The following is a 27,023-nucleotide window of genomic DNA, read 5'->3' on the forward strand; positions in this document are numbered from 1 at the left end:
GTGTTTAATTTTGCCGTGAGCAGGAAGAATTTGACTCAGCTTGTAGAAAGTTCGACGAGTTTTAACTGTGGAAATAACCGATTTTGTCGTCTGATCAACTCCTGGCAAGTCACTGGCTATAATCCGCCAAAAAGGCCGATTTTAAGCCATTTTTGCCACATTTGGCAACTTCTTGGTGACAATTTTGTTATGAAATGGTCAAATTCGGATTCAACGCCAAAAATTACATAGGAAACCATGGAATTAATGCTGACCTGTGTTTTTGGAGGCTAAAATTTCTATCCGCCCGGACTCAAAAAGCGTCGTCGCTCCATAAAGCTGTTTACAAAAATGATGATATCTCGCGAACCAAAAGTTTTCCAGCGAGCTATAATATATCGATGGATGCGGAATCACACGAACTATCGATTAGACAACTTTTTATTCAAATTTGAAGATAGCTTCTTTGGGTATTTGCGGATTTGTAAAATTAGTCGAATTAAAAAATCGAAAAATTGGCAACAATGCATGTTAAAATTAATGCGACATTAAATTGATGGTCATTTCCTAAAAGTACGTAATTTTTAGAGAATTTTCGTTAAAACCGCAACTTCATAGCTCAATTTTAACGCCACTTACGGGATTTGCCTGTTTTCAACTTGGCAACGCTGTAGCGCGCGGGAAAAATTTCGGGTGAACTTGCCAACGCCGGAAAAAGGCGTGTCTTGTGATAGGGAACAACATATCCAACTCCGGGCAAAATCCAAGAGGGGGGTAAAATCGCCGATTTTGTATAACCCTCTTAGCATCAAGTCCGAGTGAAACTTCTTGCCAATGTTAACGCCAACGCAGCCTGCGACATGAAAGTTAGTTTTCAAACCTCTAAGCCCCCTGCCCCCCTCATTTTTGGTTGCAGAGCGGGTAAACCCGGGAAATTCCCTAATTCCCTACAAATAATGCCCGAAACTAATGTCCAACTTGAGGAGGACCCTTGAAACGTTGCGATCAGTCGGAGCATTGAAATACAGGGAATGCCACCCCCTTCAAGTACGGAATCACCCAAAACACCCCCGCTGCCCCCCTCATTTTTCGTTGCGGATCGGGTAAAAACCGGGAAAATCGTCAGACATGATGCCCAAAACCACTTTCCAACTTGACGAGGACCCTTGAAACTTTGCGACCAAGCGGAGCATTGAAATACAAGGTTTTTACCCTTACTTTTCGTTGCGGATCGGGTAAAAACCGGGAAAATCGCCAGAGATGTTGCCCGAGACTACTGTCCAACTTGACGCGGACCCTTGAAACGTTGCGTCCAGTTTGGAGAACTGCAACACAGGAACTGCCGCGGAATTTAAGGATGGATACAGCCATAAAACCCCCGCTGCCCCCCTCATTTTTCCTTGCGGAGCTGGTAAGAACCAGGAAATTCGCCAGAAATGTTGCCCGAAACTACTGTCCAACTTGACGCGGACCCTTGAAACGTGGCGACCAGGCGGAGCATTGAAATACAGGGTTTTTACCCGTCTTTAACCGCTCCGCAACAAAAAATGAGGGGGGCAGCGGAGGTGTTTTAGATGTTTCCGTATATTAAGGGGGCGGCAGTCCCTGTATTTCAGTGCTCCGACTGATCGCAACGTTTCGAGGGTCCTCATCCAGTTGGACAGTAGTTTCGGGCAACATTTCTGGCGAATTTCCCGGTTTTTACCAGCTCCGCAAGGAAAAATGAGGGGGGCAGCGGGGGTTTTATGGCTGTATCCATCCTTAAATTCCGCGGCAGTTCCTGTGTTGCAGTTCTCCAACTGGGCGCAACGTTTCAAGGGTCCGCGTCATGTTGGATAGTAGTTTCGGGCAACATTTCTGGCGATTTTCCCGGTTTTTACCCGATCCGCAACGAAAAATGAGGGGGGCAGCGGGGTTGTTTTGGATGTTGCCGTACTTGAAGGGGGTGGCATTCCCTGTATTTCAATGCTCCGACTGATCGCAACGTTTCAAGGGTCCTCCTCAAGTTGGACACTAGTTTCGGGCATCATTTGTAGTGAATTAGGGAATTTCCCGGTTTTTACCCGCTCTGCAACCAAAAATGAGGGGGGCAGAGGACTAAGAGTTTTGAAAACTCACTTTCATGTCGCAGACTGCGTTGGCGTTAACATTGGCAAGAAGTTCCACTCGGACTTGATGCTAAGTTTGAAGCTCTTCTGTGACTTTTTAGTTTAATATAATGTTTCATTGTAACAGGCCCATCCCCCCCTACGGTGGGGCTGTGGTGGCCCGGGGGCAATATGAAGACTTCGGTATCAGACTTGGAGTATTCGAGGACTCTTTGAAAAGAGAAACGGTATGTCCAAGAGCCGCCGAAGCTTCTCTAAACAATGAAGGTACGGACCCCCTAAATAACCTTCAGACCCCCCTAACTTTTGATAGGGGGGTCAGGTCGACTTCCGGTTTGCGCCAAAAAATTTCTTTTTTCATGCTCTATCTAACGATGTATCACATGGTGGGGGTTGCCATTTGAAATTTTTGAGTTGCTCCCCGCCCCCGGGGGGAGGGGGCGAAGAACTGGAAAGTACCTCAAAAAGTTTCCCCCTCGATAAGAGGAAGGATGCCACAAACCGCAAATCGATATCTTAATTAGAACTAAAGTTATGGCCAGTGGTGCGTAACTTTTGAATAACCCTGTATGTATATTATGAGTATGCTATAAGGGAGTTGTGCTACTAGGATAACCTCATCTTTATGCTTCAAGAAGTAAACAAAGGTTTTTCTACTGTGGTCATCAAGGAAAATTAGCACATAACGGTACCCACTGACTGGTGGTACTTCAAGGGGGCCCATTATATCAGAGTGCACTAATTCTAATAAATCTGTGGCGTGACTTTCACTTGAGTTAAATGGACGCTTATGGAGTTTTCCCTGAGCGCATATGCAATACAGGGCTGTTCATGAGAATTCTCAAAATCAAAACCGTCAGAAGCACTTTTTAATTTTTGCATGTTGGTGGCACTTATGTGTCCTAGACGTCTATGCCAAAATGTAGCAGTATCAGACACTTGTCATACATTTATCATGGTAAGAATTATCACATTCATTTAATTGAAACAGCCTATTAAAGTGTGAAGCTGTAAAGCAGACTTCACCTGAAATATTACCATTATTTACGTCGTAAATTTGACAGCCTTCATTTTTGAAAACAACGACAAGATTTTTCTGCATCATTTTTGAAACAGATAAAAGATTTGTAGATAAGGTTGGGAAGTACACAACATCTGTTATTACGCGTTCTCTATCGTCTACATTTACAAGAATATTTCCTTTACCTTTTCAATGTTCAATTGTATTGTTTGCTATTGCGATTTCTAGGTTTCTACCTACATTATCATTAAAATTGATGAGCCATTCTTTGCAATTGGTCATACCTATGCGTATCTCAGCTTGAGTCAAGATGCCACGTGTCGGAAGGACAAGTAACATGTGTTGGTAAACACTTGGCAGCCTTGAGCTCATCTTTTGGTCTCACTTTTAGTTTTGCCTTTGGTCCCATGCACTTTGACACTCTTTGCGTTTGTGGCCTCTTTTATTACACTTGGTACGTTTCCAATTGAAAGGTTTACCTAATTCGTTCTGATTTCGATGCCTTTATGCAGGCTTACCACTACCAGAATTTTTTGTCCAAAGGACTGACATCCTCTCATCGAAGGTTGCACGTTATTCCTGGCCAAGCAGGAACTCCTCTACTTTATGTGCCATGAGCCTGGTTGATGTGGCTTCTAGAGCTGTCGCTAGAGGTTTGAACTTGTCAGTCAGGCCATTCAGCATGATGCACGCAGTTTCTTCATCATCTATCCTTTATTCAACCTCCTGAAGTTGCTGGGTCAGAGACATGATTTCATTCAAGTAGGACGACATCAATTCGAAATTTTCCAACCTTACAGCATACAGTCTTCTCATTAGACCGAAACGTCTAGATACGCCCGTGGCGGAAAAGGCTTTGTACAAAGTGTCCTAGGCGGCTTTAGTAGTTTTGCCGTCATTGATGTGAACATACAGAAGAGGGTCCACCATCAGTTCTGTGTCGCATAGGATGATTTGGTCGTCTTCTTCTTGCCACTTATCAGATGGGCTTGTTTTAGTGACGTGACCCCACCTCCTCTCCCGCGTTAACTACAGTCGCGTGGCGAATGCCCAATTTTGTAGTTATAAGACCCCTTGAGTCTTTCAATTCGCGACATCCGCACCTACAAAGCCATGGTTTGACCAAAATCACTCAAAAAGTCACTTAATTATAGAAGCAAACTCTTCTTCGGCGATCAAAGAACGCACAAGGCGCGAGGACAGCCTATAAAGGCTTCCGCGAGGTTATTTTATAACCGAGGCTTCATTCCAAACTAAAGACAACACGACATTTTAGGAACAATCCGAACAATGTGATGTGAAGGCCCATATAACCTGTCATAAGTATAAAAGCAGTAGGTTTTATGTGAATGAACAAACAAACGCGATCGGATAACGTAGATACATGACGAGTTTATTGAGGAATACAACAAGAGTTATAGAGAGAGAAAAGAGGGGCAGATATAATGCGGTGGATGCCCATCAGAGGGCAGCACTATCCAGTGGTGTAGTTTACCACTATGACATTTGAATGCACTTTCCAGTTAATGCTCTCACTTTTATTAAGTCTCAACTTTTTGTGGCTGAATGTAAGTATGTCCAACAGTTGAGTCAAAAGCTGTAAAAATTGCAGAATTGATACTGAAACTTTAAGAGCGCGGAATAATTTATGCGGCGAAAGAAGCTCATTCTCAGTTGCCTACACCATGACAATTAAATGCTAATCCACGAGTTCTATTAACACTATGTACCCTATTTTGGTGAGAGAAGTTTAAACCAACTAGAACATTAACTTTTATTGATCGCACACTCAATCACCTCGTTTCAATCTTAAGTTACCGAATCAAATCAAGGAGTCACAGCTCTGCTCATTGAAAATATTATTTTAAGTTTCTCAGTCTCTAGCCAAATGTTTATTTTCTTTGCATCATTCCAAAACCACCTGATTGAAAGTGCAGAAACCCCCAAAAAACTTTTAGATTTAAATGGGTAAAGAATCGGGCCAAAGTCTTAAACTTAGTGAACAAAATTGTCATGTTACTTCTAAAAGGAAATGAAAAATTATGCTTCACTGTAAATCGAATATAGGCCCCTCCATTAATGAGTGATGCAACAGTCATAACTTGTATGTATATTAAGAGCCCTTGCAGGAGCGGTCCTTTTTCTTCACATATTTGCATTTTTTACCGAAACTAAAAAAAATGGTGAGTATGGATTGATCTGAGCTTTTCATTTGCTTCAAAACAATATGCTATATGTTATCGCACCAAGTTCACTAATTTTTTGATTCAGATCGCTCATAGGTATGCTTATAAAACAGTATGAACAAAATACTCAATCGGCTGGCTAAAGTACAGTGCTTTTCTCGAGAATAGTCTCCTGTATAAACGAGGATAATAGGAAAAAATGTCCCAAAATAAAAGCCCGAAGTATAAAAATGCCCAAAGTTAAAAAAGTCCACATCTAAAACATGTCCTAATATCTGGAATGTTCAGTAGCAGTAGCATAGCCAAAAACAAAAATGCCCAAATGTGACGTAATTTTACAAAGTAGCAAAATAATGAACTTGGAAGCTTTCTACAGATATATCCATGGAGATAATAAAGAAGAGTGATACAGAGTTTTCCTAACCTATTCTAGGTATGGTTAAACTACATACAACTAGATACAGAGCAATTTTATTATGCCTACAACCGGACTTCGGTTTTACACGCACTAAGCAACTTTCATAGAAGTACCTAATGAAAACAAATCAGGATAGAATCCTCGGGCGCGTTCAGTGGTATTAAACATTAAAAGATAAAGAGATAAAGACGATATTTTACAATATTTTAGGGGGATAGCCTATTGTTCGAGTTAGCAATGAGCCGCAAGACGAAAGTGATGAGGAGGTATGAAGAATTTATAAGAACAGGTAAATGGCAATAATAATTATGACTTCTATAGTAACACCGGACTTGTGGGCATTTTTTATTTGGGCCATTTTATCGCTGCTACTGGACATTTCAGACACTTGGACATGTTTTGCTCATGGACTTTTTTTTACATTGGCCAATCTTTTACTCTGGACATTTATTTTTGGACATTTTGTCCTATCACCTAAACGGGTGACGCAACAAGTGCGACATTTGTGTATGAAAAGTCCTTGCAGCCTTTCTATTTTCCTTAGCTAGATTTTGAAGACTCACTGACTTGTCCGCCACAATGCTCTTACTGTAATCGTTCGTGCTTGTCGCCGCTGCGTGCTGGAATAGGACTGAACAATTTTTTGTTTGTTTTGTTTCTCTGTTGTCATAAGAATTAAAAACAAAAATGAGGACTTTAAAGACATTCATAGCCTGGATAGCGCTCAGAAAATGATTAACATTGGGATAATGAGGGGACGAATTGAAAAGATAATTTTTTTTTTATCAGACAAGTGTAGACATATGAATAATAACTGCCAATGTGAAATTGAATCAATGACAGTTTGGTCCTTAAAATTGCACGCACGGCCATTCGCAAGAATTTGCATCAGTTTTGTTTACTTTTATTTCATGCTCACTAGCATTATTATCCGTTTGAAACTGCACCAGGACTACGAAGTATGTTAGCACTACTCCAATGATCTAGACAAACAATACAAGAGACATGTATTTATAATACAAAACCTCTTGGTCATTGGGCCAGCGTTACAACCATTACACCACAGGAGGCCGAATGTAGTCATCAGATCACTGATTAGTAAATTACTAGGGGGCTATGCCCCCTGGCCGCTACGCAGCTCAAACCCCAGAGGCCGCTTCGCGCTCTCTCAGGCCCACGTCTACAAAAGAGCGACCAAAAAAAAATGAAAACCCGATTTTCATACCCGATTCTTATTTGTCCAATCTCCCTCTGATCATTTTTCATTGGCGGGAATTTCAAAGAGGGTTATTCAAAATCGGCGATTTTGCCCTAATTTTGGATTTTGCCCGGAGTTGGATATATTGTTCCCTATCACAAGACACGTCTTTTTCCGGCATTGGCGAGTTCACCCGAAATTTTTCCCGCGCGCTACAGCGTTGCCACGTTGAAACAGGCAAATTCCGTAAGTGGCATTTCAATTGAGCTATGAAGTTGCGGTCTTAACGAAAATTCTCTAAAAATTGCGCGCTTTTAGAAAATGACCATGTTTTTAATGTCACATTAATTTTAACACGCATTACCTATTGCCAATTTTTCGGTTATTAAATCTAACAAATTTTACAAATCCGCAAATACCCAAAGAAGCTATCTTTAAATTTGAACAAAAAGTTGTCTAATCGATAGTTCGTTTGATTTCGCATCCATCGATATTTTATAGCTCGCAGGGAAACTTTTGGTTCGTCAGATATCATCATTTTTGTAAACAGCTTTATGGTGCGACGACGCTTTTTGAGTCCGGGCAGATAGAAATTTTAGCCTCCAAAAACACCGGGTAGCATTAATTCCATGGTTTCCTATGTAATGTTTTATGCTGAATCCGAATTTGACTATTTCATAAAAAATTGTCGCCAAGAGGTTGCCAAATGTGGCAAAAATGGCTTAAAATCGGCCTTTTTTGCGAATTATGGCCAGTGACTTGCCAGGAGTTGGTCAGACGACAAAGTTGGTTATTTCCACAGTTAAAACTCGTTAAACTTTCTACAAGCTGAGTCAAACTATTTCTGCTCACGGCAAAATCAAACGCGCGACAAGCAGCAAACTGAAAAAAAGACACCAAAATTGACGCTTTTTGCGGTTTTTGTCCGAAGTTTTTTGTTTTCCGACTGAGTGAACATTTCGACATTAAAAACATGGTCATTTCCTAAAAGTGCGCAATTTGTAGAGAATTTTCATTAAATCGCAACTTTACGGCTCAATTGTAAAGCCACTTACAGAATTTGCCTGTTTTCAACTTGGGAACGCTGTAGCGCGCGGAAGAAATTTCGGGTGAACTTGCCAATGCCGGAGAAAGGCGTGTCTTGTGATAGGGAACAACATATCCAACTCCGGGCAAAATCCAAGAGTAGGGCAAATCGCCGAATTTGAATAACCCTCTTTTGCCCTCCTTTCTAAGCTCTCTGGTTTACTCTTATATTCAAATAATCTTGGTCCTATTTTCAAATTCTGATTACAGCGGGCCTATATAAGGACTATCGCCTGTTGACAACCGAAGATCGGCCCAGAAGAACGCTCAAGCGAACTGTGACAATAATTAAAAATTTACATTGTTTAAATGAGAGAATTTGCAACTTTACCACGTAATATAAAAAATACCTGGGTTATATTTTCAAAATCTGAATATAGCGGGCTCATCTGAAGACAATTGCCTGTCAATGGCCGCAAAAATTATGAAAATCGGCCCGGTAGAACACTGGAACTGAGCATTACCAGATATGCAAATTCAGGAGGTCTTGGAGCTTACAGTATAGAAATTGGCTTTTCAACACCTATTGAAAAAGAGACTGATAGGTATCAGCAAAAAGTTGTACGAGTCTAATGTTTTGTGCGTGTCGGAAAGCCAGTAAAACTTTACCTACTAATCGTATTAGCCATTATTATCAGGGAAAACCGAAATCATGAGGTGACACTGTGACAGTGTGTGAATTTCATTGAATAAAGAATTGTGTACCTTCACCAGCTGAGCCAAATTGATGGTAAAGAAGCCGTACCCGTCAACCACAATTTTCCGACAGTTCAAACGCATCATAAAAAGGTGAATCTGTAAAACGCAAAAAGGATAACATAGTTAACCTTAAAAAAGAAAATATTGACCTCAAATGATATCAGACATACTGAGGTTTGAAACGGGAAATATAGTGAGAGCTATACTTACTTTTCTTTTCTCCTTTTTGTAATTTTCGAGAGATTTTTCCTTTTCTTTCTTTTTCAATTTTGTTTTAGGTAGGTAGGTACGGTGCGGTGGCGTTTGCGGACGTGGCGTTTGCGGATTCTAAGAATCGGGTGGCGTTTGCGGATTCCCATATTTTGACGGTGGCGATTGCGTACATGCGGAACAGGGCCGGTGGACTTTGCGGACAGGAAAATTTCGGCGGTGGCGATTGCGGACGGAGGGGTAGGCACCTACATATGCTGCCCCCCACCCCTGCGCTGTATATTAAAGAGAAAAATTACCGGAGAGGCTCTGGACTCCTTGCCGTGGATGTAGAATGACAACAATATTAGTATTAAACATTAGTATTATATTAGTATAAAAACATATGAGCTGTGAACATACAGTAAATTTTTAAAAACAGGCACATCAGAAATCAAGAAACTGAAAAATCGTCAGTTTCAGTTCATTTCTAGGATGGAAAACATGTTGTAAATTCTAGTCCAAAATTACTGAAAGTCAAAAAATTAAGATATGTTTCCATTTTTCGTTGTAATTTTTTGACTTTCAGTAATTTTGGACTAGAATTTACAACATGTTTTTCATCCTAAAAATGAACTGAAACTGACGATTTTTCAGTTTCTTGATTTCTGATGTGCCTGTTTTTAAAAATTTACTGTATGTTCACAGCTCATATGTTTTTATACTAATATAATACTAATGTTTAATACTAATATTGTTTTCATTCTACATCCACGGCAAGGAATCCAGAGCCTCTCCGGTAATTTTTCTCTTTAATATACAGCGCAGGGGTGGGGGGCAGCATATGTAGGTGCCTACCCCTCCGTCCGCAATCCCCACCGCCGAAATTCTCCGGTCCGCAAAGTCCACCGGCCCTGTTCCGCATGTCCGCAATCGCCACCGTCAAAATATGAGAATCCGCAAACGCCACCCGATTCTTAGAATCCGCAAACGCCACGTCCGCAAACGCCACCGCATCGGTAGGTACACATTAATTTTGTGACAAGATCCCATAGGCTTGACGGGACTCTTACCCTTTTTGGGGTTTTTGGTGATTATATCAGTTATTTTTGGATTTTTCTGCACACGGTCAGCACCATGAGACTCCTATAAAAAGCGAGGATAATTTGTTTGCAATGAGTATCGGTGGATAAGAATTCATTACTATTTAAGTTACCTCTTGGTGTATTTCTTCCCTTAATAGTGGAAAATATGTCCCATAAAAATTTAAAAGACGGGGGAAAAGAGATTGAATACAGGCGCTCACAAGAAAATACTGCTAGAATTTACTGCTGTCATTATTTTTTTTTTTTTTTTTTTTAAATACTATAAAACAAAAAACATTGAACAGACGTATTTCTCCCAGAAGGGACTATGTTGCATACAAACCTTAATGGATTTTTCACAACATCCAGAGGAGTTAACACTCTCAAAAGAATGAAATAGTCCTTGCGAAATATTTGCGAGAAATTCGGTCTCCACAATGTAAATGAGGAATTAGTTACCTATAATTTTAATGATAGGTTGTTAAATCTCGAAGAAAGGCAATCGTATGAATTTTTGGCTTTAAATATTGACGAATGAAGTTATTAAAGGTCCATGAAGCCAGTAAGCTTTGTAAAGCAGAAAAATACTTCAAAGATTAGCATAAGAAAATTCTCACACCAGGGCCGATCTTCACTTAAAATGATAGTTCACTAAAATAGAAGTACATACTTAAAATTCCTCGAGTGAAATATTATTGCTTTGACTCTCCCTATAAACTACTTACACTTATTAATATATCTAATTTTCTAGTGACAAATAGAGGGGCAGAAGGTATAGTGAAGTTGAAAACATTGCTGAAAAATCTGGACAAAAACATTTTATCGTTACATTTTTGGAGAGTAGGTAGTGTGTAATAAGTGGGTAAAACAAATTTTTATCGCAAATACCAGATTACCCAGGATTTTGTGAGCACAGAAATGCTTGATAGTGTAGTCTGGGGTTGAAGTAAAAAATACAAAGATTTACTCTCAGCGAGGGACTAAATTCGAAGACCCTTTAATGTAGGTTCCTTAAATTTTGGATACAGAGGGCAGAAGGCGTTCCCTCGTTTCCTAATTTACAGAAACAGTTTTCTTGTTTCGAGTATCCGTTATAGTCTATTTCGAGAAAACGTATACTTGGTTCAAGAAAACATACTTTCCTTAATTCAACACAATTTTGTTATCTTGGATCAAGATAACTATTGGCTAGTTCCGAACTAACGCCGTATTGGAATCAGGAAACTTTTTAAGGAAACATATGTCCTTAAATTTAGGATTTTTTTTTCAGTGTATCGTGAAATCACGCGTGTGCTCTTTACTTATTAATACCTACCTATGACTCCTAAATTTTTTATCAGAGGGATAAATATGTAGACGTATACATTCATAATGTAACCTAGAAAATATCACAACGACCTTTTAAAATACTGGAAGAAACTTTACAGTACGGAATCAGTCCATTTAGTTGAGAAATTTTTAATCCGCCCAAAAATTTATTTGTAAAATATTGATGTGCGAATAGTAAAACTCAGGAAAAAAAATTCGGTGCTCCGCATCATATATGTTAAGAAATAAAGTTAAAACAAAATCAAACTCTCTCAGTTTCATACAATTAAGGAGAGAAAAAACTGTAGTGGGTACTTCAACTTTTCTCTTCTTTTGCAAAATAAGAGTTTCGTTCCATTTCTTAAAAACGTCTCTTTGCAGAATAAATTCACTACAGAATATGCGGAACGATGTTACTTCAGACAGGTTTTCTTGATTCTGGAGTATGGTTTATGGAAATGATTTTTGGACGAAAATTCTAGAATTAATACATGCTTATCATTGGTCGAAATCTTTCAAATTGGTAGAACTTTTCCAAGGGATTTGGTAAACACACCTGCAATCCATTCTTGTAGTTTAGAATGCAAGGATCATTGTTAGAAAATTTTACAATTCTAATGACTTTTTTAGATAAATAATCATTCACATAGGTATAGTGAAATCTGATATTCGCATGGTTTGAGTTTTTATGAAAACGTGTGTCATTTTCTAGTTCAATGGCACACTTGATGTCCTCAATCTTTTCATGCATCATAGCATCTTATATTGAGATTTCCATAAATTTTTAATTAAAAATCTTTTGATGATTCAAGACAAAATCCACAAAACATATTTGAAATGGGTTTCCGTATAGGTTTGTTGGAATCGGCTGCGATACTTCACGCAGTAAATGATGAATGATCTCTGATCTTAAGTGGGTACAAAAATTAGCTTTTTTACCTCATGAAAACAATAACAGGGCGGAACTTTAGATGGACTGCAACCGAAAATAAGCGATCAATTCCATGTTTCGCCCCCTATATGATCTAATAGATACCTTTCTACTTTATTCACGTGGTTCGATATCGTAAAAGGTATTACGACGGTGAAACTACCAAACCACGTATCTCGGTTTGCGACGTCGCAGACTTCCTATCATACTTGATTTTTTAAATGAAAAACTACTTAATGTCCAGTCTTGAAAATTTCTGTGATTTTTCCTCTTCGTGCGGAGAAAATTCTGTGAAAATTTCAAGGAATGATATTGATTTGGTCTACTTCGAAAAAATAAAATGCGAGCGTAGATTTTTAAACACCGCAAACGAGATACGTGGTTTGGTAGTTTCACCGTCGATTAGTTAAAACTCAACTCCAAGGCTAATGATGATTGATGACTGTGTTTTAGGTATATGAATAACAGTTGTTTAAAAAAATTGTCAAAATATAGGTTTCGTTTGTAAGTTAAATCGTTTCAATAAGTAGGTCTGTGAAATGTTGGTCATCATAATCATCATCGATATCTTCCTCCTTTCTGTGTTCTTATAAAATACGAAATGAACAATTTTCCGAAGACAATTCATGCCCTAATTCATACGCTTTATTTGCCCCGAAGTTGATGGAACTTAATGTAACGAATTATGACTCTGCATAACAACTTGCTTACCACTTCTTTTGAGTGTTTGTCTAGATTATTCTGGATACAGATATCCTGTAGGAACAATTGACTTTGAGAGCCCTGAAATTTAAAACAAATTAAAAATTAACACCGCGAAAGCTTCTTATTAGGTAATTGAACGACTTTAACGGGCAGCAACTTAATCTTCTCCACAGTTCCACGCAAAGACTTGCGGAAGCAGAGGTGTGTGATGATTTCATAGATAAAATAAATTGAACACAAGGCAAGTGTGTGCGGTAGGTTCTGAGAAGATGCGCCTTTATTTTTCAGTGTACGTATGCCTTCCAGCATGGCTTTCATCTTAAAAAAATGCAACAAACACGAACATATTGAACATCGACAAATCGATTTTGATCATGCTTCAATAATTAAAAGAATATCTACGTTGTGGTCCGTCGGATGACTGGCCATTATAAATTCACTTACCTACGGTTTTTAAAATAAGAATTAAGATTCTGTTTCTACTAGCCGTTCTGGGCGCGCTTCGCGCGCCCGTCACGCCTAGCCGGGGGCTACGCCCCCTGGACCCCCGGTCACTCGCTACGCGAGTGACATTCGGCTCGCTTCGCGAGCCGATTTTGTGGTAGTTGCAAATTTTTTATCACTATATTTTGAAGATTTCATAGAAAACATTATGAAATTCTCATTCCACAATTAACTTGTAGAATAATAATGGCAGGGTAAAGATAGACTATATCTTAAAATGGACGGTTCCCACTTAGTAAAAACAGCCAACACCACGAGAAGGTGAGGAACCACGTTAGCCACTTTTTTTTTTTTTTTTTTTTTTTTTTTTTTTTTTTTTTTTTTTACTTTTTTTACTTTTCTGAAAAAAATTTACTGAAATTTTAGTTGCGTCCCCTAAAAGGAAACACGGAGAAAAAAATTTGTGCATGGAACCCGAAGCTGAGATCATATGGATCTCTGAAGTTTTCGGATCACGCATCCGAAAAGTTAAGGTCCATCTGCCGAAGTTCGGATCAGACAATTGAAGTAGTTCGGTATATACCGAAGGTTTCAGGTCACACATCTGAAGTACTCGGTGCATACCGAAGGTTTCAGATTTCTGACCTGAATTTCGGCAGCTGGACCTCAAGTTTTAAGAGATTCATATGATCTCAATGTCAGGTCCATGCAACCGAAGAGATTTAGGAAAAACACAGTAGAGAACCAAGGAAATCACAGTAGAACGGAGAAAAAAATACAGTCGAATAAATAAAGAAAACTATTATCGAAGAAATTCTAATTATTCGAAAGTAATTAGCTGGCGTAATCAATGCGTAGCTGCGTAGGAGCATGAGCGAGAGTTATCATCAACTGACCGCTGGCCGCTAGGTACCTGGGTGGGCGAGCGACAATACGTAAGCGGTGGCATATGGTTCGATTGACAGAGGAGTGGGGAACGGTCAGACGTAGGGGAAAGGTTCAGGCTGAACCGTTCAGCACAGCGCAGCGTCAGTCACCGGGTGGGGAAGAGAGTCCGGGAGGGGACACTTCCCCTCGAGTGAAATAGAAAAAGGCAGAATCCTTCGAAGTTTATATTAATGATAGAGTGCAAGTTTAGATCTGGAAAAACGTCCACGAAACTCCGATACCGCGTTTGGTGTGTGTGATATGAGTATATGTTATCTTCATATTAGAGATACGGCAACGTTACCTCCGAGTGACCTATGCCCAAGTAGCAGTGATTGCGATTAATTGTGATTTTATCGGTTGGTTATCGCGATTACTTACAGCGGTGCCAATATATCGAGATATTATTGCATTAAAAATTGCGATTTATGGTGATTAAATCGCTACACAGCGCAATTTTTGGTTTGATAAAATCGCGATCAATTTTCGTCGATAAATCGAGATTCAATCGTCATTTATCGCGATTTGGATTTCGAAAATATCGCGATAAACTGCCGGGCGGTAAAATCGCGATTTAATCCCGACAAGATCGAGGATAATCGCTCAGATGTTGATGCTCCTAGCGATTTTATCGACGATAAAATTGCAATATATCCCGATTTTTCTGTTGAAAAATGCTACTTGGGATCTGACCGTAACAAAAACCGTTATAACGAAAATCCGGCTATCACAAAGAAATCAGCCGGTCCGTTGACATTTCGTTACAGCGAGATAGTACTTTACGGCGTCGAAAATGAACAAAGAATACTGTGTGAAAGAAGAAAATCTACTGTGTGAAGCGAGAAAAGGAAGAAAATCTGCTGTGTGAATTGCCCTCTGTTTGAGTGGCCTAACTACTATATTTGTCACCTAGATTCGAGGCGTGGGTTCGAACTTGTCGCCCAAAGTGTTTCTATGACCTGTTAATCATCTTCCGATGTGTTACTGCAATGGCTTATTCATCGATCATTGCTAAATGTTTTTTTTGATTTCAGATTTTTTTCCTCTTAATTTAGCACACACAAAAATCATTATGTTCTGAGAGGCAAAGTAATCCTCATTCCGTAATTGTTTAGGGGAAAGAGCCGACTTATAAAAGAGAAAAACGCAAAAAGATAAGAATCAGGAATGGAAGAAAATTTAACAAAAAAAAAACCGGCGCGGAGCGCAGCGGAGCGCCGGTTTTTTGGGGGGGCTTCCCCCCCCCAAGCCCCCCCAGGAAGCGCGCTTCGCGCGCGCTTTTTAGTTTGAGTGTCCATTCCAGTTGTTCTGTCTTCTTAAGCGACCCGCGCGTCCACCGCGGGAAGAGTGTATTTTCCGAAGGGGGGGGGGGATCAATCTGTAAGGGAATGAATTAATTTCTTGAGCACAAGATAGTAGTTGCGTACGTTGCCAGCGAACGCGCTGCGAAAGGATGTGACGGTTAAATGGTGAGATTTTGTTCAAGAACAGATCATTTAACCTGACCCACTGTGCGACGAACAATTTGTCCAGAATCTTCCTTCCCCTGACCCACTGTGCGACGAAAAGTTTGTCCAAAAACTTCTCTCCCCTGACCCACTGTGCGACGATCAGCTTGTCCAAAAACTTTCTCCCCCGACCCACTGTGCGGCCCTGCTCCGGCCGGCTCCCCTCATGCCGCGCACCCCTCGCCTAAAACTTTCAAAGCTCGCCATTTTTAAACGGCTCGGCCGATTTAGCTCAAATTCAATACCAAACCAGTCCTCGGGGAGAACTACCACCCGTAAAAATTTCAGCTCAAAATATTCATTTTCGCTCGAGTTATCGAGTGGACAAGATTTGACCTCCCCCCACTTTCGAGCCCCACCCCTCAAAATCTATTGCCTCAAATTTCAATTTTTTTTCGCAGAATAGTAGTCCTAATGAGTCTCTACAAAATGCAAAAAAATTGGTCAAAATATCTTTCAACGTAAGAAAGATATAACCACTCAAAAATCGAAAAATCTTCAAAAGGCGGAAATACATACATACATACATATATATATATACACATGAATTTGAATGGCATATATTTTCGTGATCTACGACCCGTGATCGGTGCTCTTCACAATGTCTCAGGTCTGGGTCCGACATCATGGGAGAATGCAATAGTGTATTTCCTTCGGAAAATACACTAAAAGGAAATCATGGGAACTACCACACCCAGCGACAGCCTTATCTCGGATTCCGCACGCCGTTTTGCTCGACCATCCAAATCAGATTCTTATAAGGAGCATAAGAACAGGAAAGTCGAAACGTCAACCGGACGAGAGCGGGAGTCGAGAGATAGCCGCAGAGTCGGTAGGTAGGTACAAATAAGATGGACACGCGCTACGTTTTTTCCTTATTTACACGGGCCTGTTCTCAAATGCTTTGTTAGTTTTCATTGTCGCTGAATAATTGAATCTTTTCGACGGTTTCTTTTTGCGAAAACGGTGCATCGTAGAAAGTTAGCGCATTTATAACTTTTGATCAGCATCTTGAGGAGAATCTAATGACATAAATAAATAAACATTCGGTCATGGTGCAGCTTCCTATAAGAGGTGTGCGGGGTCCTTAACATGATTATTTGTTTACGTAAAAATACGTTAAAAAAAAGAAAATTTTGACGGATTTTGCGTAGACAATTTTAAAAAAAGTTACATATACGTAAAAAAAATTTTCTTGTGTAGAAAACTTTTTATATAAACTTATTTTACAAAAAATCTTTCTTATATATAAAGTAAAGGTCGATTTTGACAGTTTTTACGAAATGGGGGTCAAACCGTCTCACCGATCTTCCCTAAAATTTGTATACCGGTCATCGCCGGTTCGATGAGTGATACTGGCTATTTCAATTTTCTTCTTGTCGTGATTTCGGGATTATATGGTCAAAAAATGGAAAAATTGGGGAGAGGAACGGGCCCACGGTTGCCAAGCAACCGCCGCCGCAGTGTTGCGGTTATCGATACATATGATAATCCATGTGTATCGCAGTTTGATGAGTTTGATGTGTTTGATGTGTTTGTTGTGTTTGATGCGTTTGCTGTGTTTGTTTCGTTTGATGTGTTTGTTGTGTTTGATGTTTTTGTTGAGTTTGATGTGTTTGTTGTGTGTTGTGTTTTTTTGTTTTTGTCTTTGATGTGTTTGCTTGATGTGTTTTTGTGTTTTTTGTGTATTGTGTATTTGATGTGTTTGCTTGATGTGTTTTTGTGTTTTTTGTGTAATATGTGTTTGATGTGTTTTTTGTGTATTACGTGTTTTTTGTTTTTGGTATGCTTTATGTGTTTGATGTGAATTTTTGTTTGATGTGTTCGATGTGTTTTTTGTGTTTGATGTGTTTGTTGCGTTTTGTCTGATATGTTTGATTGATGTGTTTTTCTGATGATGTGTTGTTTCTGTTTGTTGTGATTGTTTGTTTCTTGCGTTTTATTTGTTTATTGTGTTTGATGTGTTTTAGTGTTTGATCTGTTCATTGTGTTTTTTGTTTGTTTTGTTTGATTTGTTTTTTGTGTTTGATGGGTGGTTTGTGTTTTATGGGTTTTTTGTATTTACACACGTGTTATTGCTTTTTCCTTGTTTCATACCTTACAACAGATGAAACTTTACGTGCGGTCAACAAGGAACACAGATATCTTCTAGCCATCGGCGACGAGTGCTCGAAAAAGGTGGATACCGAACCGCTCAAATCGAAATCGGCCCACGCAACTCGTGCTCAAAGCCGCCGGGAAGTCGATATCACCTCTGATATTATAATGTCGTCAATTTAAAACCACATATTTCTGAGATACCCTCTTTACTCCTTTAGCCATCGCCGTACCTAGAGTTTCGAAAATATGTTCTAGAGCCATTGCTGTTTCAAGGGACAGCTACTATAGCAGGCAGGCGAATAGACGCACTGTAAAGTGACATTAACTTTTTTGAGGAGGATGATCAGGCTCTTACCTTATATACAACACGATCACATCTGTAGCAAAGGTAGCTGAGATTGGAGGTGACCGAGAGTAGGTCGAAGACACCAACGAGTTGATGATCGAGGGAGAGAGGGAAGAGTCCGTGAAGGAAGAGGACGTAGGAGGTGACGAACATACGGATGATGAGCTGCGCGTAGATCTCCATCATAATAATGCACAGCTCAACTCCGAAGCAGTGAGATATATGCTCCACATAGTCTGTCACGAACCAGTGTAGAACCATCAGTTCCTCCAGTGACTGAAAAATACACTTCATCAGAACAAAAACAGAAGGTTCGTTTCAACGGATAACTATTGGTTCTACTTAACAATAGAAAAATTCAAAGAATTCCCCCTCCCCCCGATATTTGCATGGACACCAAATATAGATAATAGACCAATCTCACGCACATTTGATGCTATGCGTCGCTCCCAAAATTTTCATCAGTTTTATTACATTGCAACAATGTGCCAGTTTAATCATAAAGTTTATTCCTGTAGTTGCTTGATGCCAGATGTTAACCAGCAGAACGAAACAAGATAGGTAATGGAGAATACCCCTCTCGTATCCATGCACAATTAAATTGCATCCGTCTACGCTCATGAGACAGTCGGCAGCTTGACTACCTACTTACATTTATTTGGTTTAAAATAATACAGTAACTGTCCGTCGCAGTTGAAGAGGTAGCAGCTGGAACGACCTAAGATCCACAATTAGCACTATAGTTGACTGCTTCAACCGAAGTCACACGTCAGAAAGGCTCAAAAGTAAAATTTTTATTTACTTATATGCCTACTGTTCAGATGAATCATGCATATAAAAGGGACAGACGGACGGGCCTCTGGATACACGGACGGACCGAAAATGGGAGGGGGAAGAACGGGTAAATGGATTTTGGGCGTACCTACCTGAGAACGCTGCCCAATCTCAGGCTTCTGAGAGGCGAGATCGCGAAGGTGCTGGTTGATCATCTCGTAGGACTTCTCAGCAACGACGCTGAGGATGACAACAACATTGATGAGGACATTGGAGCTGACTTTTACGTAAGAGAAGAGCCAAAAGAGGACGCGATTCTTGTTATAATGAAGGTAGTAAATGGAGGAAAGGTAGGACATGGCAACGAAGGAGAAGAGGATGAGCGTCGGCCACGGGATGTCGTAACCGCAGCTCTGGTTCTTGTAGTACTTTGTCAACAGCAGCTCCGTCTCATTCAGGATCGTCCCTGTCACCCGTAACCTAGAACCAAACCATCCACATTTTGAAAGACACGAGTACTCCATCAAGCATGATTCTACTAGATATAAACCAGTAGCTTGCAATAGTTCTTTTCTGATAATTTCAAACATTTGAAGTTATTTCTAGAGATACTTGCAGAATGACCAGGAGCGGCTTATCTATGAAATCCTCTAAGTAGAATTAAGTAAGTAGTGTTTTATCGTATAAGTTAAGGAAAGTAGCCCGGTTTTTTACTCTCCTGAAAGATCGGGCCTTTCCAGACAGGTGCCCACGTGGTATGGTAGTAACATCAACACTGGTAGGTAGGGCCATACTAATTTTGAAAGTAGCAAACTGATCGGGATCTTTACCTAAACGGAAGCATGAGTATGATGAGGAAGCTGACAAAAATATGCATGAGGAGGATGCCGAAGACGCTGCAGTAGTTCCCCGTGGTGCAGATAACCGCTGGTGTGACGTTTAGATCCATCAGCGTTGAAGTAATGTATTTGAGGCATTCCACGATGGCCCAAATCCGAATCCCGAACTGGATCACCGAAAAACTCAGGCCAAGCCGACATAGCTCAAACTTGAACGTTCTCCTGTCTATTCAAATAAGGTACCGAAAAAGGACACAAAAGACAAAGCACGAAGTATCGAGAAATTTGGCGCAAGTTACCTGAATTCCAATATTATTTGACAATTGCAATGTTTCTTACGATCTCCTGCGTGAACCTACCCATAAAATGAGTTATCAAATGGAACTTTCCATGAGCCCGTCTCGCAAAAGTCGGATCTGCAAAGTAAGTACGTTTCTTGGCAATTTAACACGAGCTTGGACACGGATGCTTTAATCATTATCTACAGCGACTGAGAACCTCGAAAACTGATACCTGCCCTCACTGTCCTTCGGCCTCCGACAACTCGAGCACGCGCTCTACACTTGTTCTTTCTACTCTCCGGAGCGCTCACAACTGGAATCCAAGATCGGCGATTTGTTTACCACCTCAAATTTTCTTGATATCCTCCTCAGCTCAAAAGACAATTGGGAAGCTGCGTGCATATACCTATACGTTAGAACTGTAATGGAAAATAGAAAAAAGACTATCGATGCTGCTGATGACATGCCAAACGGCGATTTCCGGCAGCCATCCTAAAGTGTATATAGACAGTCTATAGTTATATCTAGTTATAACTTGCCGCTTGTAATTTTACTGTTTTCTTTTGTGCTATCTCTCATTCCATTTGATGTAATTTTATTCTGTATTGAAACCTTTTGGTGGCTAATAAACAAACAAAAAGAAAAAAAATTACCTATATGAAACAGAGGCATCGTCCGTCGCTCAGTCAAAGATGCGGATCCTTTTATTTTGAACTGAGTTGACTATTTCTCCGGTCGATGACGGCGAGGCGCGAGACAAAGAAATAGGAGCAAGCTCTTGGAAAACTTACATTTTTCCACTTCATACAAGTAATACTGCCCAATGCAATTTTCAAACCTGATTTTCTCGATATTGGCACATACCTGGAAAGTTCGATTTCAAAAACTCATCTTATACTCAAGAGATCGTAGGGAACATCTAATATAAAATCTCGAAATTAAGCCGGCGCTACGCCGTACTTCCCAGTATACCGTGTAAAGTCCTTTCAAAAACGTCGAAAGCCTGTAAAAACGTCAATAAGTTCAAAAAGTTTTCAGTAGAAACTTCATGAAACGACGTACCTACAGCTCATTCTCATAGAAGTAGATCAAAAAGGGGAAGGAAATGGGCTCTTGGGGGAAATTTCCTAGAAAACTTTTTGATGAGTGATTTCTGTGTATTTTTGGACGCTGAATCCGAATTTCGCATTTGTGTGAAGATATTTTCGCTGCTTTTTATTTTGAAAAAATGGCCTAAAATCCCAGTTTTTGAAAATTTCTCGCTTATTTTTTATTTTTTGACCGAAGTAGTTATTTTCAAAATTGAAGTGAATTAAATTCCAAGGAAAATATATTCTTATCAATTTTTTGATATGACTGAAATTTAAGCCACCAGAGCGCGCTGAAAAAAACGCCAAAATTCGAATTTCGCGAAACTTGCGCTTTTCTCGTGAATAACTTTTCTCGGGGCGACTCTACGTAAAAAATCCTAACTGCCAAACTTACAGAGCAACAAATCGAATACTAGGAGTTACTTTTTAATTTTTTTTTAATCCCGGGCGGCACTGACAAGCTTTTGAAGTCGCAATGAAAAAAGCTAAACCGGGCATGGACAAGGTTCGCTAGTATCTGCGTAATTACTCTTCTGTGGACTTTTCAAGGGGGCTTATTTACGAGTCAGATTGTAAAATTTCATTGGAAGGTGAAGCCCCCCTCCCCCGAAGACCCCCTAATAATTAACTGTCACCAATTGCCCCCTCCCCCCTTCATTTCAGTGAATGAAACGTGAATGCAATGATTTCATCGGTGATATTTCAAGTAACATTAATAATTCATCAGGTAATTTCTATAAGTTCTCATGAATTTTTGCTTTTTTTGGACGGGAATAGAGAAAATGGACGGAAAGAAGCTTACTTACCTACTTTGAAGTAGACGGACTGCATTATTTCATTTACATAGTTTTTTTAAGTTTTAATAAAAACATTTCAGAGTTTTCTTAATTTTCACAAATCAAGCAATTTTCAAAGAAATTATACTTACTGTGCATACAAAGTTATGAAATGCAAATCATGTATCTACCTAATTATTTTCTACAGCGTATTGTAGATGGTCCTGGAATTTTTGTGAGATCAGTTTGTGGCCCATCTGAATTCTTTTTTTTTTTTGATTGGATCGTTCCGGATCAATATGTTGCACTGCTTTGCTTGAGCGCAGTGCCCTTGTTGCTGGTTCTTCAATTTCCAGGTCACTTTCGTCATATTCACTGTTTGTTTCAGATATTTGATCAGGTACTGGCGTTGATGGCGTAGATGAGCCAGGTTCACAATCCTGATTATCATCCAAGAATGTCATAATTGCCGGTCCATCGACGTCTCCCCCCTCTTCCTCTCCTTGTACACGGAGAAAAAAAACTCGTGCGTGGATCGTGGGACCCGAAGTTTAGGTCATGTGGATCCCTGAAGTTTTCAGATTGAGCATCTTAGGACTTTAGGTCTAGCTGTCGAGGTTTGGATCACACATTTGAAACTTCAGTTCTTACATCTGAAGTACTTCAGATGTGAGAACCGAAGTTTTTCGGTTGTGAAAACCGAAGTATGTACTACTTTTACTTCAGATGTAAGAACTTGAAGTTTCAGATGCGTGATCCGAACATCGACAGCTAGACCTAAAGTGTTCAGATGCTCAATCTGAAAACTTTAGAGATATATATGACTTAAACTTTGGGTCCCACGCATGAGGTTTTTTTCCGTGTAGGATAGGTATCTTCCATTTGAAAATTATCGCAGGATTGATTGCACATCTGACAGAGAATAGTGCATCGCAAGCCATTTTTACGGCACCCACAAATCTTGCGGCGACCTTTCTTGCACTTGCAGGCAATTAGCTTTAAAATATTTTCGGGAGCTGGTGAATCCAAAGTTGTTATAGGCGTTAGCCCATTTATGGTGGCTTTCCAGCCCCAATTGCAAGGATCCTTTTTCTCACCCTGTCACTCCTGGACCTGCAAATAAGTTCGGAATGCATGCTCTGCTGCAACCTTCTCAGTTGGTGGCAAAGACGTAAGATTCTGTTTATTTTGAAATGAAGATTTTATAAAGCATTCGTATCTGTCCTTATTTAGAAAAACTTTGTCTGAAACTGTGTTTGAAACTCAATGTCTCTTTCTGGCCGTAAAGTGCAAGAAACAGCTTCTGGCCTGCAGCAGAAATGATTTCACGTGTTGATTTTGAATATATATATATATATATATATATATATATATATATATATATATGAGTCGCTTTTACAGCGCCCTTTGGCGCTTTACGACGCCTAATCGCCACAAAGCTCGGTCTTCCCGCACAGGTCATCAGGGAGTTGACAATCTCTCATCTCATTTAACACCCCCTGTCGCCAACCTCTCACTGGGCGTCCCCTACGTCTCCTCCCAGGAGGAACCCAATCAAGCATCTTTTTTGGCAGCCTCTCTTCCGTCATCCTATTGACATGACCATACCAAACAAGTTGTTTGGTCATGACGTCGAACACGATGTCATTTTCGACTTCCATTATCTGACGCACTCTGTCATTACGGACCCGATCTCTCCTAGAAATTCCTGCTGACCTTCTCCAGAAATCCATCTCCGTTGCTCTTAGCATATCCTGTGTCCGTTTCTTCAGCTGCCAAACTTCACATCCAAATGTTAATATACTTTTAACTACAGCGTTGTACATCCTCCTCTTATTGTTATCTTTGGAAATCCGCTGATCCCAGAGGATTCCATTTAACATTGCTATAGCCTTCCTTGCTAAGGTGTTCCTTTCCCTGATAGCTTGATCCGTCCTTCCACCCTGGGTCATTTAATTTGAATATTTTAATGTGAATATTTTAAATCTTCTGCATATTTGATTAAATCATGATTTTTTAAAAAATATTCAATAATTTGACTTTTCCTTGATTGAAAATTCCCGAGGTAGTATCACACCCAGTGAAAGCGTGAATTCAAAGAATATCATACGCGATTACTTCATCGCCAACACTTTCTCGGTTGTACAAGACTTGGGGCTTATTATACCCATAGCTGGCTTCATGAAAAATATATTTGGTACCTCTTTGCTATGCGCAATTAAGTAGGAGGTCATGATGTATTGATGCATAAGAAAGGTCATGCAAATCAGTGTTCCCATTTTTTTTTCCATGTGTTGTAAATTAACTTAACATAAACTTTTTCTCGAAATATCACCGATGAAATAATTGCATTCACGTTTCATTCACTAAAATGAATGGGGGGGGGGGGGAGGGCAATTGGCGACATTTAATTATTAAGGGATCTTCAGGGGAGGGGGGGCTTCACCTTCCAATGAAATTTTACAATGTGACTCGTAAATAAGCCCCCTAGAGAAGTCCACAGAAGAGTAATTACGCAGATACTAGCGAAGCTTGTCCATGCTCGGTTTAGCTTTTTTCAATGCGACTTCAAAAGCTTGTCAGAGCCGTCCGGGATTTAAAAAAAAATTAAAAAGTAACTCCTAGTATTCGATTTGTTGCTCTATAAGTTTGGCAGTTAAGATTTTTTACGTAGAGTCGCCCCGAGAAAAGTTATTCACGAGAAAAGCGCAAGTTTCGCGAAATTCGAATTTTGGCGGTTTTTTCAGCGCGCTCTGGCGACTTAAATTTCAGTCATATCAAAAAATTGATAGGAACATATTTTCCTTAGAATTTAATTTACTTCAATTTTGAAAATAACTACTTCGGTCAAAAAATCAAAAATAAGCGAGAAATTTTCAAAAACTGGGATTTTAGGCCATTTTTTCAAAATGACGGCTTTAGCGGCGAAAATATCTTTAAACAAATGCGAAATTCGGATTCAGCGTCCAAAAAGTTTTCCGGGAAATTTTCCCCAAGAACTTCCCTATTGCCTGGACTAGAAGTCTTGCACTATACCACTATCATATCATTTTGCTGATTAAGCTATATCGGGTTGACACTTTTGGAGTGGCCATCAGTCAGAGTGAACTATTCTTTACCCCCCCCCCCCCTCCCCCCATCTGAAAAAAAGTGACCTATAAAGATAATTGTGGCATCATTTCCGTAACCCTGGAAAGAAATATTTTTGTCTGGAAAGAAAAACTTTTTCAAAAGGGGAAAAACTATTTTCACTGGAGGAGAAATTTTTTTTTTAGGAGAGGAAAGAAAATTTTGATGAGGGGAGAAACTTTTTTTACGAGGAGAAAAACTTTTTATAAGGAGAGAAATATTTTTCTCGGGCGAGAGAAAATTTTTTTTCCCGCATGAGAAAAAAATGTTTTTCCCCGGTCGAACAAAAATATTTCTCCCCGCTCAAGAAAAATGTTTCTCCACACGCTACAAAAAGTATTTCTTTCCGAGCAGTGCTTCCCGTGGTTGCCGAACCTAGCCGAAATACTCGATAAGAAACTGAAGCGCTCCCACACGAGGAACGAGAGGTGGAACACACCGCGCACCGCGGAACGCGATGATAAACGAACCAAATAGTGGGGCCGATAAGCGTAACAATCGTGCACTTCTGGAAGAAAGCATGAAAATTTCAGGGATCCATCTCTACCCTATAGACATTTGATTTAGACATAGACTCCAAAAATCTGAGCCCCCTGGGGGGCAGAGGGGCCCCCAAATTTTGAATTTTGAATAACTACGGAACGGCTAATGTTAACGTAATTTTTTACGAGAGGACGATGGGAAATATTATCAGGAACAAAACTGGTCCTCATGAATTTTTCCGTGGGATCGATATTTAAGGCGTGAAAACGGGAAAAACCATCGGGGGGCGGGGAGCAGGCCGTTCTGAGGCAGATCCACGCGCTGCGCTGCCTGCCCGGGACGCGCGCGGCGGCGCGGTACGGTATTGCCTACGAAACAACCGCTTGTCTTTGTTTAATCTGAACGATGCGCAGTTTTAAAAATATTATGAATATATCTTACTACCTATGAAGCCTTAAAATAAGGCTTAACTTTTGCAGGTAATATATGTATGTATACAAGCGAGCGGACGGCAACGGAAGGAGAAGGGTTTAGGTGCTGGAGTTCCGGATTGTTTTGTCGTATGGATTTGTCAAGTTCAAGTATTAAAGCATCCGAGATAACTGTATTAGTCTTCAGTTGAACGGAATAAAATCTGACGCACAGTTGTCTCGGCAAGGGGGGGCGGGGGCTAAAAGTCAAACATCTTATTTGTATACCACGATGACCTGAAAAATGATTTTAAAGTGTTTGCACCAGGATGGTATCTAAATATGCTTACCAACCCTAAAGTTCCCGGGAGACGGCTTCTAGCCAGACTTTCGAGACAGGGAACCAAATTTTGTAAAAAAATGAGTAAGCAAGCATGCTTATTCTCTTCTCTTGAAGGAACATTTTGGTACATCATTGCTACTTATAGGCATGTTTTAAGAGGACCAAAACCACATTCAAAACTTGCTCCAAGAAACACCAAAAGAATCTTGAGAAAGCTTGATAGGGATAAAAGACCCCCCAAGAACCTTTGTTGGACTGCTTCTTGTACAGTATAAGGAATATTATTAAGTAATAATTAGCCGCCAATATCCGCTAACCAGCAAAAACGGTCCGTTTGAGTGATATGAAGTCGCGCCTACTGGGAACATATCCTGCTCTTATGTCATCAATAAAATCTCGCATCACACGATGTCCCCCAATCTCGGTAATTTTGAGACTGATTACCGATTACTGATTTTGATTGATTTGTTGATATTTTGACAAGAAATTAACCCTCTGATAATCTCTGAAGCTAATTTGATCAGTGTTATACTGTGCGATTAAGTTTAAGGTGTGCGTTTTGTGCATTACATATTTCGCAAGTCCCGTTTCTTGAAAATTGACTCCGACATACACAGAACTCTTCCACGAGCTCTATTCAAATAAAAAATTGGTAAGAG

General features: G+C 39.9%; 1 protein-coding gene and 1 long non-coding RNA gene across 4 annotated transcripts in view; one reads left to right on the top strand and one right to left on the bottom strand.

Moving 5' to 3' along the window:
* The window catches only part of LOC140224737 (uncharacterized), a 50,658-nt gene extending 41,949 nt beyond the window's left edge, over positions 1-8,709 (top strand). For both annotated transcript variants that reach the window (XR_011899991.1, XR_011899992.1), the window contains one exon: positions 8,207-8,709. This is a non-coding gene — a long non-coding RNA (uncharacterized lncRNA). The remainder of the gene's footprint in view (positions 1-8,206) is intronic.
* Positions 4,481-21,386, bottom strand: LOC109031660 (uncharacterized). Of its 2 annotated transcripts, XM_019043303.2 has the most exons (6): positions 19,843-21,384; positions 19,165-19,492; positions 18,248-18,514; positions 12,920-12,991; positions 8,702-8,791; positions 4,481-6,695 (listed from the first exon to the last, which is right to left on the bottom strand). In XM_019043303.2, exons 1-6 carry the CDS (start codon positions 19,959-19,961, stop codon positions 6,564-6,566), a joined length of 1,008 nt encoding a protein of 335 aa, XP_018898848.1. In that variant the 5' UTR covers positions 19,962-21,384; the 3' UTR covers positions 4,481-6,563. The 2 variants fall into 2 exon arrangements, with proteins under 2 accessions (XP_018898848.1, XP_072157253.1); XM_072301152.1 differs by lacking the exon at positions 12,920-12,991 and having other exon boundaries at positions 19,843-21,386.
* Between the last annotated feature and the right edge of the window lie 5,637 nt (positions 21,387-27,023).

The sequence above is a fragment of the Bemisia tabaci genome, chromosome 1 (genome assembly GCF_918797505.1).
Source record: "Bemisia tabaci chromosome 1, PGI_BMITA_v3".
Classification (NCBI taxonomy): domain Eukaryota; kingdom Metazoa; phylum Arthropoda; class Insecta; order Hemiptera; family Aleyrodidae; genus Bemisia; species Bemisia tabaci.

Excerpts from the sequence above, each read along its gene's own strand:
- LOC109031660 (XM_019043303.2), bottom strand. The coding sequence starts at position 19,961 with ATGGATCTAAACGTCACACCAGCGGTTATCTGCACCACGGGGAACTAC. Across the intron at positions 19,493-19,842 it reads ATACTCATGCTTCCGTTTAG|GTTACGGGTGACAGGGACGA; the intron begins GTAAAGATCCCG and ends GTTTGGTTCTAG. Across the intron at positions 8,792-12,919 it reads ACAAACACTCAAAAGAAGTG|ATTCACCTTTTTATGATGCG; the intron begins GTAAGCAAGTTG and ends TGCGTTTTACAG.